This window comes from Pinus tabuliformis, chromosome 6 (assembly GCF_031772625.1).
Source record: "Pinus tabuliformis cultivar Carrire ecotype Pingquan chromosome 6, CPIR1, whole genome shotgun sequence".
Taxonomy (NCBI): Eukaryota; Viridiplantae; Streptophyta; class Pinopsida; order Pinales; family Pinaceae; genus Pinus; species Pinus tabuliformis.
The window spans coordinates 483,621,168-483,639,383 of NC_142292.1; the positions used below are offsets into that span (position 1 = coordinate 483,621,168).

General features: G+C 38.6%; 1 protein-coding gene and 1 pseudogene across 1 annotated transcript; both read right to left on the reverse strand.

The window, feature by feature from the left end:
* Window positions 1–944: 944 nt before the first annotated feature.
* Window positions 945–6,101, reverse strand: LOC149259398 (protein JOKA2-like; annotated as a pseudogene).
* Window positions 6,102–7,158: 1,057 nt separating this feature from the next.
* LOC149259399 (protein JOKA2-like) lies at window positions 7,159–8,719 on the reverse strand. Its single transcript, XM_089454087.1, has 2 exons — window positions 8,613–8,719; window positions 7,159–7,996 (listed from the first exon to the last, which is right to left on the reverse strand). Exons 1-2 carry the CDS (start codon window positions 8,717–8,719, stop codon window positions 7,159–7,161), a joined length of 945 nt encoding a protein of 314 aa, XP_089310213.1.
* Window positions 8,720–18,216: the final 9,497 nt, after the last annotated feature.

Genomic DNA, 18,216 nt, shown 5'->3' on the forward strand with positions numbered 1-18,216 from the left:
CTGAAGTGTCCAGAAAAGTGATGCCCCTGGAGACAACATGCTGGATGAGAGATATCATTTCGTCGTTGGGCCTTGGAGGGCCATAGAAAGTAGACATGCCCATGCAACCCAACCGCTGCACTGATGCTTCAAGTCCTTTGAAATTTGAATCGATTCTTCAAAGCAACGCATCCAGAATAAATATACTACCCCTTTGCTGCTTCTGTAATTAAAACAGTAGACCCATCAAACACTGTAATGGCCAAAATCAGCTTAGACAGATTTTTCTAAACAATGCCCCGCACAGGCAGAGTTTGCTAGTCTTCGATTTCAAATACCACGTCAATTTCTTTTAAGGTAACTGCTCTACAAAAGCAATGTCAACATCTTATATATGTGAATTATAATTTTAATCTAGAATGAATTGCGACTACTCCGCCTAAAAGTTTCTCATATTCAACTTTCTCAAAGCCTGCTTCCTTAATCAATGCAGCGAACTTTTCCTCATATGGAAACTTGTGTATGCTCTCCACTAAATATTGGTAAGATGCATGATCCCCAGCAACAAGTTATCCAATAGATGGAATAACTGAAAATGAGTAAAAATCATATAATTCTTAGAAACCAGGGATGTTGACATGGCTCAACTCAAGACACAGAAATATTCCACCCTGCCCTAAGACTCTGTATGCTTTGCTCGGAGCTTTTTCTATATGTGTTACATTTTATTTGTTGATGGCCAATGAGGAGGCACACCTGTAGCGTAGATTTAATGACTGAAGACAAACATAGGCAATCGCATCTTATTTTTCTGTCACTGTAGATATCTACGTTTAAAAATTTGAGCGTTTTGGTTTTTGACTTTTGATCTTCCCTTTGGGAGCCTTTTCCATATACTCTACCTTTTCTATTTCATAAACTTCTCCCAACGCCACTTCACTAAGGAGTAATAACCCCATGGCAATTCATTGCTGGCATTCCACTGTTTGAACTCCTGTTACTAAGGTCTGCCCTTGAGATAAATTATTTTGCTCAACTTCATTCAAAGTTAGAAGAGAGTCCATTAGATCGGGTAGACATTCCTCTCCTGGTGGTACTACCTGAATAAGGACCCACACTCGCTGCCCAAACTTTTGACCTGAAGGTGCCACCAGACGCCAGTAGGACACATAGCGTCCAGGTTGTATGGGGGCAAGAAAATCAACTGCCGCATCAAGCTCCTCATCTACCTCGTACCCTTCCTCTTGAATCTCGAGATTGACTACATCTCCAGCCCCCAAATCATCTCCACCAACTCGGACGAGCTAGGTTTGATGTGGCCACTTTAGTGTACCATTGTTGCGCAGATGCCAAATCTTTGTAAAGGGTGTCCCTGGAGCAAACTGTGTTCCATCAAAGATGGTGACATCTTGAACGAAATGGCAGTCAAGCTTTCCAGGGGCTTTATTAGCCGGTTTCCTAGCAGATGGGCCTTGTGCTGGGCCTTGTGAGAAATATATAGATGTAGGAGAGTTCCAAAGATTACAACCATGAAAGGGGTAAATGCAGGACATTTAGAAGGATAAAAAACAGGCGACTTATGAAAGTGGCGTCCTCTATGAAAAGAGAGTTCCTTGTGTGGTGACCGGTATAGAGTTGGTGGCCTGTATAAAGCACGATCAAGTTTCATATACTCTTCTTCATTGCCAGCATCTGAGAAGCAGCTTTGGCACAAGTCATAGTCATCTCTCACTAAAGACTTGTAGTGGGGTCCAATAATTGGATGCATCCCACAACCATCACATTGTACGCCTTTGTGAAAGGTTTGATGCATATTCTCAAGAAAGCATTGATTCCCTTTTAAACCAAAATCGTGAACCTGTCCAAATGGAAGCTGTGGTGAATGAATAAAACGATCCCCTGAGGTTGGTTGAGCTTTGACAGTACCCTGATCCACCAACACATTGATGAAAGGAACGATGCTATTTGGTTGAGTGCTACTGCCTGCTCCACCAGTTTGTTGCCTTTTGCGACCTTGACTAATCCATGGGATTCATTAAGTTAGTATCGATGCTCTGTATATAGCAGTAAAAACAAGATTTCTTGGTGATACAACAAAGATGAATTTAAAATCCACATGATGGAAGATCCATGGAAATTCTATCGAGATCCTTCATGATCAATACTTTCATCGCATTTATGACTTCATTTCATATGTTGAGACAAAGTATGTTAGCACTGAGATCGTGATTTTGTAATGATGCTGTGTCTGTCTATTTTCGGGACCAACATTGTTATTTTGACGGCGTTCAGATTGTGTTTGGCATGAAACCATATTCAAGGTTTCAACTGAACAGCTCGAAGCTCTCTGCATAAAACCGGCTTGTAGCAGAAAATTTTGAGTTATTTCGGAAATTTGAGGAAGAACTGGTGAAAAAGTTCTTTGGAGGCTCTGTGCACCGCGCACACTCCCATTGCACCGCGCCTGGTGAGTGCACCGCACCAGTGTTAATTTGACACTGCGCAGGAGTGCCCAGTGCGTCGCGCTGTGCCTATGCGCCGCGCCTACCTTCTATGCATTCCAGGATTGATCTTCACATAATTTCGGCCTTTAAAACTCTGTTTTCACTTCTCCATGATCTGCTTCATGATTTACTTGGCCTCTTGCAGATTTTGCCATGCCAATAAATTAATGAAAACATCTTTCATAGCAATGGATTTCGATTTTGACTTAGCAAACCCATTATTTGAAGACTTTGACATTTCTTATAAAGAACTCTTTATTTGATCAGACTGAATAATGAATCTCTTTTCTTTCTTTCTTTGGGATGGTGGCATGTCGTGGCGAATTATAGCCAAAGGCTGCTTTTTTTTTTTTTTGAAATACTTCAAGGAAGGACACTTTAATATTCAGATTTGTTACAAAAACAAATCTGACAATTTATTATTCAAAACAGAGTTTTGAACAAGAAATGTCCTTGAATACGCTTGATGATGAAATTTTGAACTCTAAGAACCTATTCGAAAACCCTCCTCATTGCCTGTGGGCATTATTCGACATGTTTGAAGACCAACCACTAGACCCAGACTCTAAAAATTACTCTTTTCGACCCAAAATGGCATTTGATGACTGCAAATGATGAGAAATGAACCTTGGTGAATTTGACTCTGACAAAGGACTGACAAGACTAAGTCCTAACATTGGCTCCAATTGGGATGGCAACTCCAGCTCCTTGGAGGTGCCAAGAACTGCAGATCTTTGTGTGAGCACACAGTGCCTTCGTCCATTGGGCTATGGAGTCATTATTTCGACAACCAACACAGACTTTGACGCATTTATTGACTGAAACTGGACTAAAACTGACTCAATTGTAAATCTGAAATGACTGAAAAACTGACTCGACAAACTGTACTCAAAAACACTAAGACCTGAACTTAAAACTTAAAGTTGGGTGGCAGTACCTGGCCACCCGTGTTTCTTACAAGGCAATATGTGATCAAACTATATCAAAATGCCAATGTAACCAATCAAGCAGATGCCTTCTTTCTTGATTCTCCTGATCAGATCTCCACGTCAACAGTGGATACTTGTAATTGGGCATCCCAAAAGCTAATTGACCCTGATCTCCTTCATCACCGAATACTGCAACAATCACCTTCACTGCTAGCTGCAACAGATTTGCCATTGTATCATGAAAAACATGAAGATTTGCTATTGCCACCTCCTGCTGAAGAAACGGTGTCCTTTGCTTCAAATTCTGATCTTCCTTCATCATGTACTTCAGTGAAAGTATGCTCCTGGGCTTTAAAAAACTCTGAACAGGTAGATGAGCAGATATCTTCTTGGAAAAACTTTTCAACACATGAAACATATGAAGAAGAATCTGAATGGAAATCCTGAATGCTTTGATCTTCTGTGGTGTGAATGCGTTGTAGGTCATCTTGCTATTCATGAGCTGATTGGATGACCTCCTCATGAAGATCTAGTTCCGGTGAGATGAGAGCATTTAGATCTGTAACTCTATTTTCTTCATGCCAGATGATCTCAACAGCAGAGTTCTTCTTTATGGGATTTAGAACAAGGTATTCTTGGTCATCATGATATGAATCTGGATCTGAAATAGCTGTCTTGACATTATCACATTCTGAAATTAGAACTGGACTTCCTTGCATGCTACCTTATTTTATGGAAAGATATGAAATGAAACTTTCTCTTTCATTATTTTCAGCCATATGGAAATCTTCAACCTGCTGATAAGTATCCTCTAAGATTTCTGTGTGCTGTTGAAATGGATTTTCATACAGGGCTTCCATGATCTCTTCATCCACGAAATTATCATCTTCATAATATTTCTCAACGCTTTGAATAAAACTATGAACATGGCTACAACAGTCCTGAACTAAAGTCAACGATGGATATGATTCTTTGTACCTTTCAAAGAATACTGCATGAAAATCCTTTAAACAATAAATAGAAGCAGGTGGCAAACTTTCATACCAAGATTGGGCATCGTCTTCCAGGGTAGCCATAAACATTTTCATCAAATAGTCTTCAGGAAAATTGATCTTTAACCTATGCACATGAATGTGAAATTTCAACAGATGAAGAGCAGCATCATTACCTTTCACATTTCTGAACACAGGCAAATTCTTTGACCAATCTATCTTGGGCATTTTATTTGGAAAACCTAGGATGTGCTCTCGGCTCATGCGAGCGTATCTTCTTGCAATCTGATCCATCTTAAAAATGTCAAAGCTACTGACCTCTCTACAGTGGAGTCACCATGAAGCGCCAGTTGCTGGATTCTTCAGTGAAAGGAGTCGCCAGGTGAATGATTTTCAGCCGTCTTCTTGTGTCTGATCGTTGTTCGCCATCAACAATCAGCTCTACGCTTGATACATGTGCTGAGACAAAACAATCTTCAAACAAACCATTTTCGTGTCCCCAGTATGGTTGCCACTATGTTAGCGCTCGAATCTGCCTCAGGCTCAAAAAGGCAAAACTTGAGGCAACATCAAACCAAGCTCAGCCTCGTAGCTAGCCCTACGAGGACAGGAGAGGGCTCTCTCTGGGTCTATCTCGATAAAATGATCAATAGAGTCCGAGATGACTTAAATGATAACTGATTTTAGGCTAGTAAATGAATTTGAATGAGGGATATTTGATTTAATGACTAAGTTGTTGGGCTGTATGGGACAAGGATAGCATGAACAGAGATTTAACCAAAGGCACAGGATATTTCATAAGGCGAGATAAGCACGAGATTTTAGCAATCGAATTGAAATTAAATGGGGTGAAAATATTGTTTAAGAAAGCTGAAAAGGGCATTAAATGTATGAATCCTTTCCAGGCAGAAGAAAACACATAAAGACTGAACACTTCCTCAAGGCAGAGCAATGAATGAATTCTACCTTTCTCACTTGAAAGTATTCAGCTGGAAACAATCATGAATGGACTGTGAAACAACCCATGATACATATGAAACAAAGAGAAAAACACATTGCCAAAACTCATACCGCAAGGATCTTATAAATCAGAGTTGTACCATTTAATTATTTCTCTATCAAAACTGTACAGTGATAGTGCTGGGTTTTTTCTTCCCACACTTTTTCTCAGAACTCAGAACCCTTCCTAAATGATTTGTCATACAATAAATAAATTTCATCTGTGGGAAAACAAATCGATGAAAAATAGGGAGTTGGAAAACCAATCGAAGAAGATAGGAACGAGCTGTCCATCTGTGCTGGGGACAAAGCAGCGTTACAATTTTTGTTTCAAATCTGCTGATAACAAATGAAATCTGTGGCGTAGACCATCCTGAGTTGTAACTGAAGTTAAAAATAGACCATGGTTTCCTATCTTTCTGCTGTGGTAAGTATTTTGAGTTTTAATTTAGGATTTATGGTTTTTGGCTCTTCACCTTCCCTGGCATTCCATCTGGATAGCTAATTCCAAACTTTGTAGCTAATTGGACTTTGTCTCTTATCCCTTTAATGGCCTTTCCAATGAGGATTTCGTTGGTAAACGGGCCATAAATGTCTGAAGTGTCCAGAAAAGTGATGCCCCTGGAGATAGCATGGTGGATGAGAGATATCATTTCATTGTCGAGCCTTCGAGGGCCATAGAAAGTAGACATGCCCATGCAACCCAACCCCTGCGCCGATACTTCAAGTCCTTTGAAATTTGAATCGATTTTTCAAAGAAACGCATCCAAAATAAATATACTACCCCTCCGCTGCTTCTGTAATTAAAACAGTAGACCCATCAAACACTGTAATGGCCAAAATCAGCTTAGACAGATTTTTCTAAACAATGCCCCGCACAGGCAGAGTTTGCTAGTCTTCGATTTCAAATACCACGTCAATTGCTTTTAAGGTAACTGCTCTACAAAAGCAATGTCAGAATCTTATATGTGTGAATTATAATTTGAATCCAGAATGAATTGCGACTACGCCGCCTGAAAGTTTCTCATATTCAACTTTCTCAAAGCCTGCTTCCTTAATCATTGCAGCGAACTTTTCCTGAGATGGAAACTTGCGTATGCTCTCCACTAAATATTGGTAAGATGCACGATCCCCAGCAACAATTTCTCCAATAGATGGAATAACTAAAAATGAGTAAAAATCATATAATTCTTGGAAACTAGGGATGTTGACATGGCTCAACTCAAGACATAGAAATCTTCAACCCCGCCTTAAGACTCTGTATGCTTCGCTCAGAGCTTTTTCTATATGTGTTACATTTTATTTGTTGATGGCCAATGAGGAGGCACACCTGTAGCGTAGATCTAATGACTGAAGACAAACATAGGCAATCGTATCTTATTTTTCTATCACTGTAGATATCTACGTTTAAAAATTTGAGCGTTTTGGTTTTTGACTTTTCATCTTCCCTTTGGGAGCCTTTTCCATATACTCTGCCTTTTCTATTTCATAAACTTCTCCCAACGCCACTTCACTAAGTAGCAATAACCCCATGGCAATTCGTTGCTGGCGTTCCGTTGTTTGAACTCCTGTTACTAAGGTCTTCCCTTGAGATAAATTATTTTGCTCAACTTCATTCAAAGTTAGAAGAGAGTCCATTAGATCTGGTATACATTCCTCTCCTGGTGGTACTACCTGAATAAGGACCCACACTCGCTGCCCAAACTTTTGACCTGACGGTGCCAACAGATGCCAGTAGGACACATAGCGTCTAGGTTATATGGGGGCAACAAAATCAACTGCCGCATCAAGCTCCTCATCTACCTTGTACCCTTCCTCTTGAATCTCGAGATTGACTACATCTCCAGCCCCCAAATCATCTCCACCAACTCGGACGATCTGGGTTTGATGTGGACACTTTAGTGTACCATTGTTGTGGAGACGCCAAATCTTTGTAAAGGGTGTCCCTGGAGCAAACTGTGTTCCATAAAAGATGGTGACATCTTGAACAAAATGACAGTCAAGCTTTCCAGGGGCTTTATTAGCTGGTTTCCCAGCAGATGGGCCTTGTGCTGGGCCTTGTGAGCAATATATAGATGTAGGAGAGTTCCAAAGATTACAACCAGGAAGGGGGGTAAATGCAGGACATTTAGAAGGATAAAAAACAGGCGACTTATGAAAGTGACGTCCCCTATGAAAAGAGCGTTCCTTGTGTGGTGACCGGTATAGAGCTGGTGGCCTGTATAAAGCACGATCAAGTTTCATATACTCTTCTTCATTGCCAGCATCCGAGAAGCAGCTTTGGCACAAGTCATAGTCATCTCTCACTAAAGACTTGTAGTGGGGGCCAATAATTGGATGCATCCCACAACCATCACATTGTACACCTTTGTGAAAGGTCCGATGCATATTCTCACCAAAGCATTGATTCCCTTTTAAACCAAAATCGTGAACCTGTCCAAATGGAAGCTGTGGTGAAGGAATAAAGCGATCCCCTGAAGTTGGTTGAGTTTTGACAGTACCCTGCTCCACCGACACATTGATGAAAGGAACGGTGCTATTTGGTTGAGTGCCACTGCCTGCTCCACCAGTTTGCTGCCTTTTGCGACCTTGACTAATCCATGGGATTCATTAAGTTAGTATCGATGCTCTGTATATAGTAGTAAAAACAAGATTTCCTGGTGATACAACAAAGCCGAATTTAAAATCCACATGATGGAAGATCCATGGCAATTTTATCGAGATCCTTTCATGATCAATACTTTCATCGCATTTATGACTTCATTTCATTTGTTGAGACAAAGTATTTTAGCAATGAGATCGTGATTTTGTAATGATGTTGTGTCTGTCTATTTTCGGGACCAACATTGTTATTTTGATGGCATTCGAATTGTGTTTGGAAAGAAACAATATTCAACGTTTCAACTGAACAGCTCGAAGCTCTCTGCATAAAACCGTCTTGTAGCAGAAAATTGAGTTATTTCGGAAATTTGAGGAAGAACTGGTGAAAAATTTCTTTGGAGGCTCTGTGCGCCGCGCGCACTCCCAGTGCGCCGCGCTTGGTGAGTGCACCGCGCCAGTGTTAATTTTACACTGCGCAGGAGTGCCCAGTGTGCCGCGCTACGCCTATGCGCCGCGCCTGCCTTCTATGCGTCGCGGCACTGATCTTCACATAATTTCGGCCTTTAAAACTCTGTTTTCACTTCTCCACGATCTGCTTCACGATTTACTTGGCCTCTTGCAGATTTTGCCATGCCAATAAATTAATGAAAACATCTTTCATAGCAATGGATTTCGATTTTGACTTAGCAAACCCATTATTTGAAGACTTTGACATTTCTTATAAAGAACTCTTTTTTTGATCGGACTGAATAATGAATCTCTTTTCTTTCTTTCTTTGGGATGGTGGCATGTCTTGGCGAAAGATAGCCAAAGGCTGCTTTTTTGAAATACTTCAAGGCAGGACACTTTAAAATTCAGATTTATTACAAAAACAAATCTGACAATTTCTTATTCAAAATAGAGTTTTGAACAAGAAATGTCCTTGAATACGCTTGATGATGAAATTTTGAACTCTGAGAACCTCTTCGAAAACCCTCCTCATGGCCTGCGGGCATTATTCGACATGTTTGAAGACCAACCACTAGACCCAGACTCTGAAAATTACTCTTTTCGACCAAAATGGCATTTGATGACTGCAAATGACGAGAAATGAACCTTGGTGAATTTGACTCTGACAGAGGACTGACAAGACTGAGTCCTAACAGGTTGAACTCCATATTAATTTTGTTGTGCTATGTGTATTTTCTGTTATGTTTTTTTTCCCTCACTGCTTAACTGCTTATATTTACTCACAATTTGATCGATCCATTGCATAATTAATATAGACAAATCCATGCATATGAGTCTGTAAAACCTTATTAATTGTCTTAGATATCATTATTAGATCAAGTGGTATCAGAGCTTTAGGTTCACTAAGGTTAGATAAGCTTGTGTTGGATTGGTGAATGATAACTAGGTCAAATCTCAAATTAGGAGAAGGAGAACTAGTTGAAAGTAACCCAGAAATTGGTAGAGTCTATCCTAGGAGGAAAATGGCAGAAGAAAACCCCTTGGAATCAGACTCTCAGTTCATGGATAGTTTCATGACCATGAGATCCATGGTAGAAGAAATGTATCGATAATTTAAGAAAGGTCAATGTGAAGACTCTTCAACCTCCAAACAAGACAAAGGAACAAAAGAATCTCTTATAGATGGCCATTCTAAAGGCAAAGGGAAAGGAAAAGAGGTTCCTCTGTCCACACCTCCAGACAACCCTAAAAATAAAAAGAAGAAAAAATCTCTGATTAAATTAGATGTTAAATTTGATTTGCCAATATATGATGGAGAATTAAATGCAGAGAAGCTAGATAACTGGATTAGACAGATTGATGTGTATTGTAGGGTGCAGAGCATTGATTTAGACAGGAGTAAAATTCAATTGGCCAGCCTACACATGGGAGGAACTACCCTGGTATGGTGGGAAGGCAAGACACAAGCTGAATTGAAGAAGCATGGTAAAATTCTTTATGTTTGGAGTGAATTTGTTTCTACAATTAAAAAACAATTCTATCCACTAGCTTATATGCAGCAAGCTATGATGAGTTGGAAAACTCTTCGCCAATTAAAAGGGCAAAGTGTACAAAGCTACACCCAAGAGTTTAGAAAAAGAGCTTTGATTCTAGGCATTTATTTACACTCACCTTAAACTTTGCTGAAGTATATAGGTGGTCTACACAGTTATTTGAGGCACACCATTCTCATGTTTAACTCTACTAGCATAGATGAGGTATCTGTTCAGGCTACCCATCTAGAGGCTAGAGGCAAGAATGTGAACCCAGAGATTGGGGGATCATCAAAACCCACTGCAAGCAAGAACAAGGAGAAGAGGAAGCAGAAATGGAAAGAGAGGAAGGCAAATGTTGTACAAAAGGCCAAACCTTCATGCACTCACTGCAAGAAGGATGGATTTGATGACGAACATTGTTGGTCTTTGCATCTGAAGCTGAAACCCAAGAAGTTCGATGGCAAGAAGAGAAGACTGCTACTGCTATACAGAAAGATTTGGGGTCAGACTCAGGTGATGAAACAACAATCGCAGTGACAGGTATAAAAGATAAAAATTATGAAGCATCTACTAGTAATTCTGCACAGACTATTGATAGTGAAGAAAATGAGAGGAAAAGATATGAGCTTTTTCATATTAGATTTATTTCCAAGCATCAAAAGATTGATACTTTGTTTGATAGTGGCTCACAAGTAAACTTAATTTCTGAAGAAATTGTAAAGAAACTGGGATTAGTAACCACACCTCACAATAAGCCATATCCATTAGGTTGGGTATGCGATAAAGAAAAGATACAAGTGACTAGGCAATGTAAACTTAGGTTTTCTTTTGGGTCAGCATTTGTAGATGAGGTTGAGTTGGATATCGTTTCTTTGGATATATGTGAAATTTTTTTAGGAAGTCCTTACTTGTATGATACAAAAGCCATTTTCTATAGAGCTGAAAATAAGTATCAACTCGTTAAAGATGGAATCAAATATATTGTAAGAGCTCATAAACTCAAGATTAATTATACTCTCATAAACTCAGGGCAGATGAAAAGAATTGTAAATTCATGCAAGAAATTTCTACTAATGGTTGTAAAGGAAAAGGAACCTGATAAAACCAATGTATTTGAAGGTTTTAATGCATAGCAAGCTGATTTTGAAAAATTTGTTTCAAAATATGATATCCTATTTCAAGAACCTAAAGGTCTGCCACCCAAAAGGGAAATTATACATGATATTAATTTGCAACAAGATGCTCCATTGCCTAACATCAGAATGTACAGGTTATCCACTTTAGAGAATGCAGAGATCAAGAAGTAGGTACAGGAGCTGCTCGAGAAAGGGTTCATAAAACCATGCACATCACCATGTGGATCTCCAATCATGTTGGTGAGGAAGAAAGATGGTTCATGGAAGATGTGCATTGATTACAGAGCACTTAATAAAATAACGATCAAGAATCGTTATCCCCTTCCTGGCACTGATGATATATTGGATTAGCTAAAAGAAGCTGTTTATTTTTCCAAGTTGGACTTGCATAGTGGTTACCATCATGTCAGAGTAGCAGAGCAAGATGCATGGAAGACTACTTTCAAAACAAAGCAAGGGCTGTATGAATGGCTAGTTATGCCTTTTGGCTTAACTAATGCTCCTGCCACTTTCATGAGAGTTATGAATGATGTACTCAGGCCTTTTATTGATGATTTTGTAATTGTATATTTGGATGACATTCTTGTTTTCAGTAAAACATGGGAAGAACATTTGAAGCATGTAAAGAAGACTCGAGATGTTTTGAAGAAAGAAAATCTCTATGTTAAATTATCAAAATGCGAATTTGTTAAAACATCTTTGAATTATTAGGGCCATATTGTAGTGGGTGGTGAATTGAAGATAGATCCCTCCAAGGTTGCAGTCATTGTAAACTGGCCTAAACCCAAATCTGCTACAGAAGTTAGAAGCTTCCTAGGAGTAGCACAATATTGAAGAAAGTTTATTGCTAACTTTTCCTTAATTGTAGCTCCCTTACATGCTTTAACAGGATTGAACAAGGTGTTTCAGTGGGGAGGCAAACAACAAAAAGCCTTTGACACCTTGAAAGAAAAAATTAGTACAACACCAGTACTAGCATTGCCAAATCTTCAACAACCATTTTAGATCGAAACCGATGCCAGTGACTATGCCATGGGAGCAATTTTGATGCAACATGGTAAACCCATATGCTACCATTCTGAGACTTTTAATTCTGCAGTAGTTAATTATCCTACATATGATAAAGAATTGTATGCATTAGTCCAGAGTGTGAAAAAGTGGAAACATTACTTAATGGGGAAAGAAACAATTATACATACTGATCATCAACCACTTCAGTATTTGCACTCACAAACTAAATTGCAGCAGTCAAGATACTATAGGTGGTTAGGTTTCCTACAACAGTTCCATTTAGTCATCATATATAAAAAGGGCATACACAATAAAGTTACATATATGTTTTCCAGACCAATCATAAATGCATCTACTATACTTAAGCATAACTCAGTCACACATGAAAGCTACATTGAACAATATGCTCAAGATATAGACTTTAAAGATGTATATGTAGCTTTAAGTAATGGAAAAAAGGTAGAAGAATTGGATTACTATGTTAAAGACCAACTCTTGTATCATTTGGGAAAGTTATGCATTCCATAAACTGAAAGAGTCAACATAATTAGGGAAGCACATAATTCTCTGATATCAGGTCATTTTGGTGTAAGTAAAATAGTTGCACAACTGCAAAGATACCGCTATTGGCCAAGAATGCATGAAACAATTTATAGATATGTAAGAGCGTGTACCATGTGTGCTAAAAGTAGGCCCAGTAATAGAAAAATAGGTTTGTACACTCCACTACCAGTTCCTTCTCGTCCTTGGGAAAATGTTTCCATGGACTTTGTTGGGGGGTTGCCAAAATCTAGAAGGGGACATGAATATTTATATGTTATTGTGGATAGGTTAAGAAAAATGTGTATTTTAATACCTTGTAATAAGCAGATTACAACTGATCAAATAGTGAAATTGTTCTTTGAACATGTCTAGGTGCATTTTGAGTTACCCACTTCCATAGTATCTGATCGAGACTCCCGATTTGTTGGGAATTTTTGGTCAAGTATGTGGGAATTGATGGACACTAGACTGAAGAAGAGCACAGCCTTTCACCCACAAACTGATGGCCAAACATAGGTAGTCAACTGGATAGTGATCCAGTTGCTCAGGGGTTATTGCAGCAACCATCCCAAGCTTTGGGATGAACATTTATGTTATGTGCAACATGCTTACAACCATGCTAAACATTCTTCTACATAGAAATCTCCTTTTGAGAGTTATTTTGGTTTTATACCAAGGCCTCCCTTGGATTTTTTCTTTCAAAAAGACATAGCAGTTGCTGGACATAGTGATGTGGACAAAGCAACCAGATTCATTGAATAGATCCAAGAAATTCACCAGGCAGTGTAGGAATAGTTGGAAAAGATCCAAGCCAAATACAAGGCAAGGCATGATAAACATCGGGTGGAGCACAGCTTCCAAGTTGGTCATCAAGTCTGGCTGTATATCAGCAAGGAAAGAATGCAAGGTGAAGGAAATAAGCTGAAGCCAATAAGGTATGGGCCTTTTAAGGTACTCGAGAAAATTGGTGAGAATGTTTTTCACCTTGATTTTCCAGCATACATGCACATCTATTCAGTGGTAAATGCAGAAAATTTAAGACTATTTGAACCTTCATTAATTGAAGATCCCAAGGAGCAAAGTCAATTGCCTTCCATTAATGATCTGTTTCTTGAATATCTCAATGAGTTGCAGGAAGATATGGTTCTGGATAGGAAGGTGAGAACCACGCACAAAGGGGATGTTGAGTACCTAAGAATTGGGCTCAAGGGTTCAAAACCCAGCAGTACAAAATGGATAGAGATTGGGCAAGTGAGGAAGCTGTACCCTCACTTGAGCGATGCTTGAAAAATCAACTTTTGGTGGTTCAAAAGCCTTTTTTAGTGGGAAGGCGTGATCCAAATGGATCCAAGAACACTCTCTAAGTCTTGAAATCTTCTTAAAATCATTTCGAAGGTCAAACCAATCACATGAAAATAACCCTTGGAATGGCAGAAAACACTATCGGGAAGCAAAAAGACTAAGAGAATAGTGGAAATAGGTGTATCAGCAGTTTAAAGCAACATTGAATCAGAGCCATCAAAACTAGCCAATCAACGGTCCAGATCCGATCAGCGAATCACAATCGGTAAAGACAAACAAAGGATATCAATGCATGACATATATGTATTATGATGGCGATCGGTGGAGTCAACAAGGACCATCGATCAAGCGCGCAAATCGATGGCCCACATTGCATTGCCATGTCGCATCAGTAAAAAACAGTGGAGTGCTTATCAAATGGCCCAGGGGTATATGCGATGTGCGATTGCGATCGATTGCATTGCAACGTTGCATTGGAGCAGCCTAATGAAGTGGGGCCGATACAAGCATAACTCGCGAAAGCCAGACCCGATGGAAAAATAGGTGATAGCATATATTTTTTTAAGTCCGATATATGAGCTTTTACAGTGTCTTAATTTATTTTCATTATTAAACAAAATACAAAGAGACAGAGCCATTGCAATAAGTGATAGCGACCAATGGGTGGACCCGATAGGAGAATAGGGTGCAGTTATGAAAGTTTGAAGTCTGGCAGAACAATGTTTTGGTAGATTTTCATAATTTTGAAAGGCATTTCTCTGTGTTGACAGTCAGCAGCTGTTACATGGATGTGAACAACCCGAGGCACTCATCTGTTAAGGAACAGGTGGCCACCTCCCCAAAAGGAATTATGCCATGCTTACTAACACTTAGCAGGGGGATTCGAGCGGATAGAGAGTCCGGGAGACCAAAGGTCGAGAAGATAGGCAGCCCCAAATGGCTTTAAAGCCATGAGATGACAGGGACAGAGACAGAGAGGGAGTGCTAAGGTAGAACAACGATAGAAACCAAGAGTGAGAGAGTCTGTGTACTCAGGAGGCTTGAGGGGTTCAAGCTGAAGCTCTTGTTGTTCTTATTTGCATGTTGAGACTCAAGTTGAGCTCACACAGTTGTAAACTTTGTGCTGGAAGACATAATAGAATGGCCACCACTGAGGCAAGACCGGGAGACATAGCCCAAGAGTTGGGTGAACTCCATATTAATTTCACTGTGTTATGCGTATTGTCTGTTATGTTTTTTTTTCCCTCACTGCTTAACTGCTTATATTTACTCGCAATCTGATCGATCCATTGCATAAGTAATATAGACAAATCCATGCACATGAGTTTGTAAAACCTTATTAATTGTCTTAGATCTCATTATCAGATCACTTATGAGTGTAGGCTAATCGATGTAAAATTTGTTCAACGGATTAATAAAAGAATTTAGGAGTGTAGCAGTAGTAGGGTGGTTTTCTACGTAAAGGGTTACCACGAGAAATACTTATGTATAAATGCCATCACTACTAATTCACCCCCACCCCCTCTTAGTAGTGATCATTGTTTCTAACAATTGGTATCAAAGTTGTTTCTCTTTAGTGAAGCTTAAGCTCTTGGAGAGTAGATCATGGACCATGGCCAAAAGCAAGAGGAGGATGTCTCAAAAGGAAAATAATTTGAATAAGGAAGAAAATCAATCCATTGCAAAACCAGCTGCAATTTTTTAAATCTCAACCAAATCAAATATGTCGCGAGGTAATATGTTGAAAGAATTATTTAAATATAATTTTGATGATTCTATTGAGTGTGATAGTGAAGATTAGAAGGATATTGCTATCAATTAAGGCTAAATATGAATAAGCAATGGCTGTGATCAAAGAATTAGCTTCTCAAGTGGATAATCTAACAACTTCATGTAGAGATCATAAGAAATTATTGCATATTTGTGATGAGAAGGAGAAAAATCTCAAGGAAGAGCTCACTACCTTGATAACCCAAATGGCAGATTCATAAATGATTGAAGAATTAAGGTGCAATAAGAAAAAGGAAAAGAAAGATTATGTATGTGCACCCGGAAATGTAGTAGATAAATTGAGGAGGCAACTTGAAGAAAAAAACAAGCATCTTGAAAAGATTAAGAGAAACATAGCAGTAAACATATCTAACTCTATCCTTCAAACAAGACATGCAAGTTTGGATGTAGGAAAGATTAACATAATATAAGCCAAGACAATGTTGGAGAAAAGAGGCAGCAATTTCATCAGCAACAAAGAAGAGATTCAAAAGGAGTTTTTGTGCTAAGAAAATCATTCACTCCTAGAATTGATGTAGCAAAATACAAAGGAGAAATATGAATTCATTTACTCTAATGAATGAAATTGAGAGTTTCAATTTCCATCAGTTTGGACATATAACAACTTTTTGTAGGAGAAAATTTGACACATTTATGTAGTAGTTTGGACAATAAAGAATGGGATCTTTGTTCAGGCATACAATTTTGTTTAATGGCTTATGTCATTCTCGTAAAAATTTTGGCCATAAGGCCATTAATTGTAGGTCTACTACAAGAAGCTAGAAATGTAGCTTGAGGAACAAAAGAATAGATCCTTTGGCTTCTTACCTTGGTCATGTATAATGTTATATGTGCCACAGCTTTGTACACATGGCCAAATATTTCCTAATGCCTAGATCCATGAGACTATCAATACAAAATAAAGAGCCAAAAAGATATGCAGATCAAAGGAACCAACCAGGAGCTATGTGGAAGAAAAAGGAGGAACAATTAGGAAAGTGTTGTATTTATCTTTGTTCATGTGATAAGGATGATAAATGGTATATTAATAGAGAATTTTCACATCATGTGTTAGGAGATAAGAGAAAATTTCAGTTCTTGAAGAAAGTCAAAAGTGGTCATGTTGTTTCTGAAGGAAGTGAACTAGCAAGAGTTTTGGTAAGTGGCAAGGCCAACCTTGGTGAAAAGAGGATCAATGCTAAAGATGTATGGTTCATGGAGGGACTAAAGCACAATATTCTAAGTGTGAGCCAAATGGTTGATGGATGTAAGGAATTGGTCTTCAATTCCAAATCTTTCTTCATCAAGAAATAAGGATCAAAGAGAGTGATTGCAAGAGGAGTCAAGACCCCAAATAATATATATGTGTTGAAGGGAAGAGTGAAAAGTAAAAAGAGACCAAGAGACTACTCTTCCTCATCAGATTCAAAGTAGAATAAATCAACACATATGGCAGCTTGCTCTTGCATGATAGATATTTTAGATTGAAAAATTAATGTGAATCATTTATAGGCTTAGGGGGAGTATATGGCACATTTTGTTTCTGCATGTAGTAGTTTGTATTGATCCTTATCTCTTTGATTATGTTTTCTTGATGATGGAGTTTTGCTACTGATGTTTCCTTATCTAAGGTGTGATCATGAAGAGAGATGGAACATGTTCGGAGGGAGCACTTTACATGCTTCTAAACTTTCAATGGTTCTGACAGAACCATGGTTGTTTGGAGGAGTTGGCTATGTGTTCCACGGTATATGTTTATTTGATATATCACTATTGCCTGAGTGTGAATTTTGTTTATGCGTGGATAATTTACTACATATGCAGTTGGCTTGTGTCATGCATTTTGGGATGATGATTTTATGTGTGTGGTGGTGCCATGGATATTAGTACGATGATGGTGCATGATTCTTATATTTATAATGGATGTGTTTCATATTGATCTTGCTACTACATATGGTGATGTTGATGATTTCCATGATGGTAGATGATGTTTACATTTCTGAGTATGGTTGTTGATGTGATTTTGATGTTGTCATTACATCATTATATGCTTACTGTTGCTACCAATTTTTCTTATCTTGTAGAGGTTCATGTTCCATATGATGGTTATTGTTGTTGCCATGTATAAATATATAGAGATGATATATTGGGTTGATTGATGTGATATGTTGTTGTTGGTACATGCTAATTGTTGGGCCACTATGTATTTTTATAGACTGTCGGTTATTGTTGTTGGAATATTAATTCATGGTTGATGATTTGCAGAGGTTGATACATGTCTCTTATATGATCTATATTGACATTATCTTGCTGCCATAAAGATGACATGTGGCTGATCATATGCTCTGTTTACTTCCATTTTGACATTGTATTAGACATGCATTGATGAGAGGATTGTTATAATAGCCATGTATGAGAGATTATTATTCTTGTATGTATCAAGCTTAGTGTTGAGATACATGTTT

What these genes read in the sequence shown, in the direction of transcription:
- LOC149259399 (XM_089454087.1), bottom strand. Translation starts at nt 8,719, where the DNA reads ATGTCAAAGTCTTCAAATAATGGGTTTGCTAAGTCAAAATCGAAATCC. An exon ending in CAAAATCTGCAAGAGGCCAA is followed by an intron (nt 7,997 to 8,612) that starts GTAAATCGTGAA and finishes CCCATGGATTAG; the next exon opens with TCAAGGTCGCAAAAGGCAGC.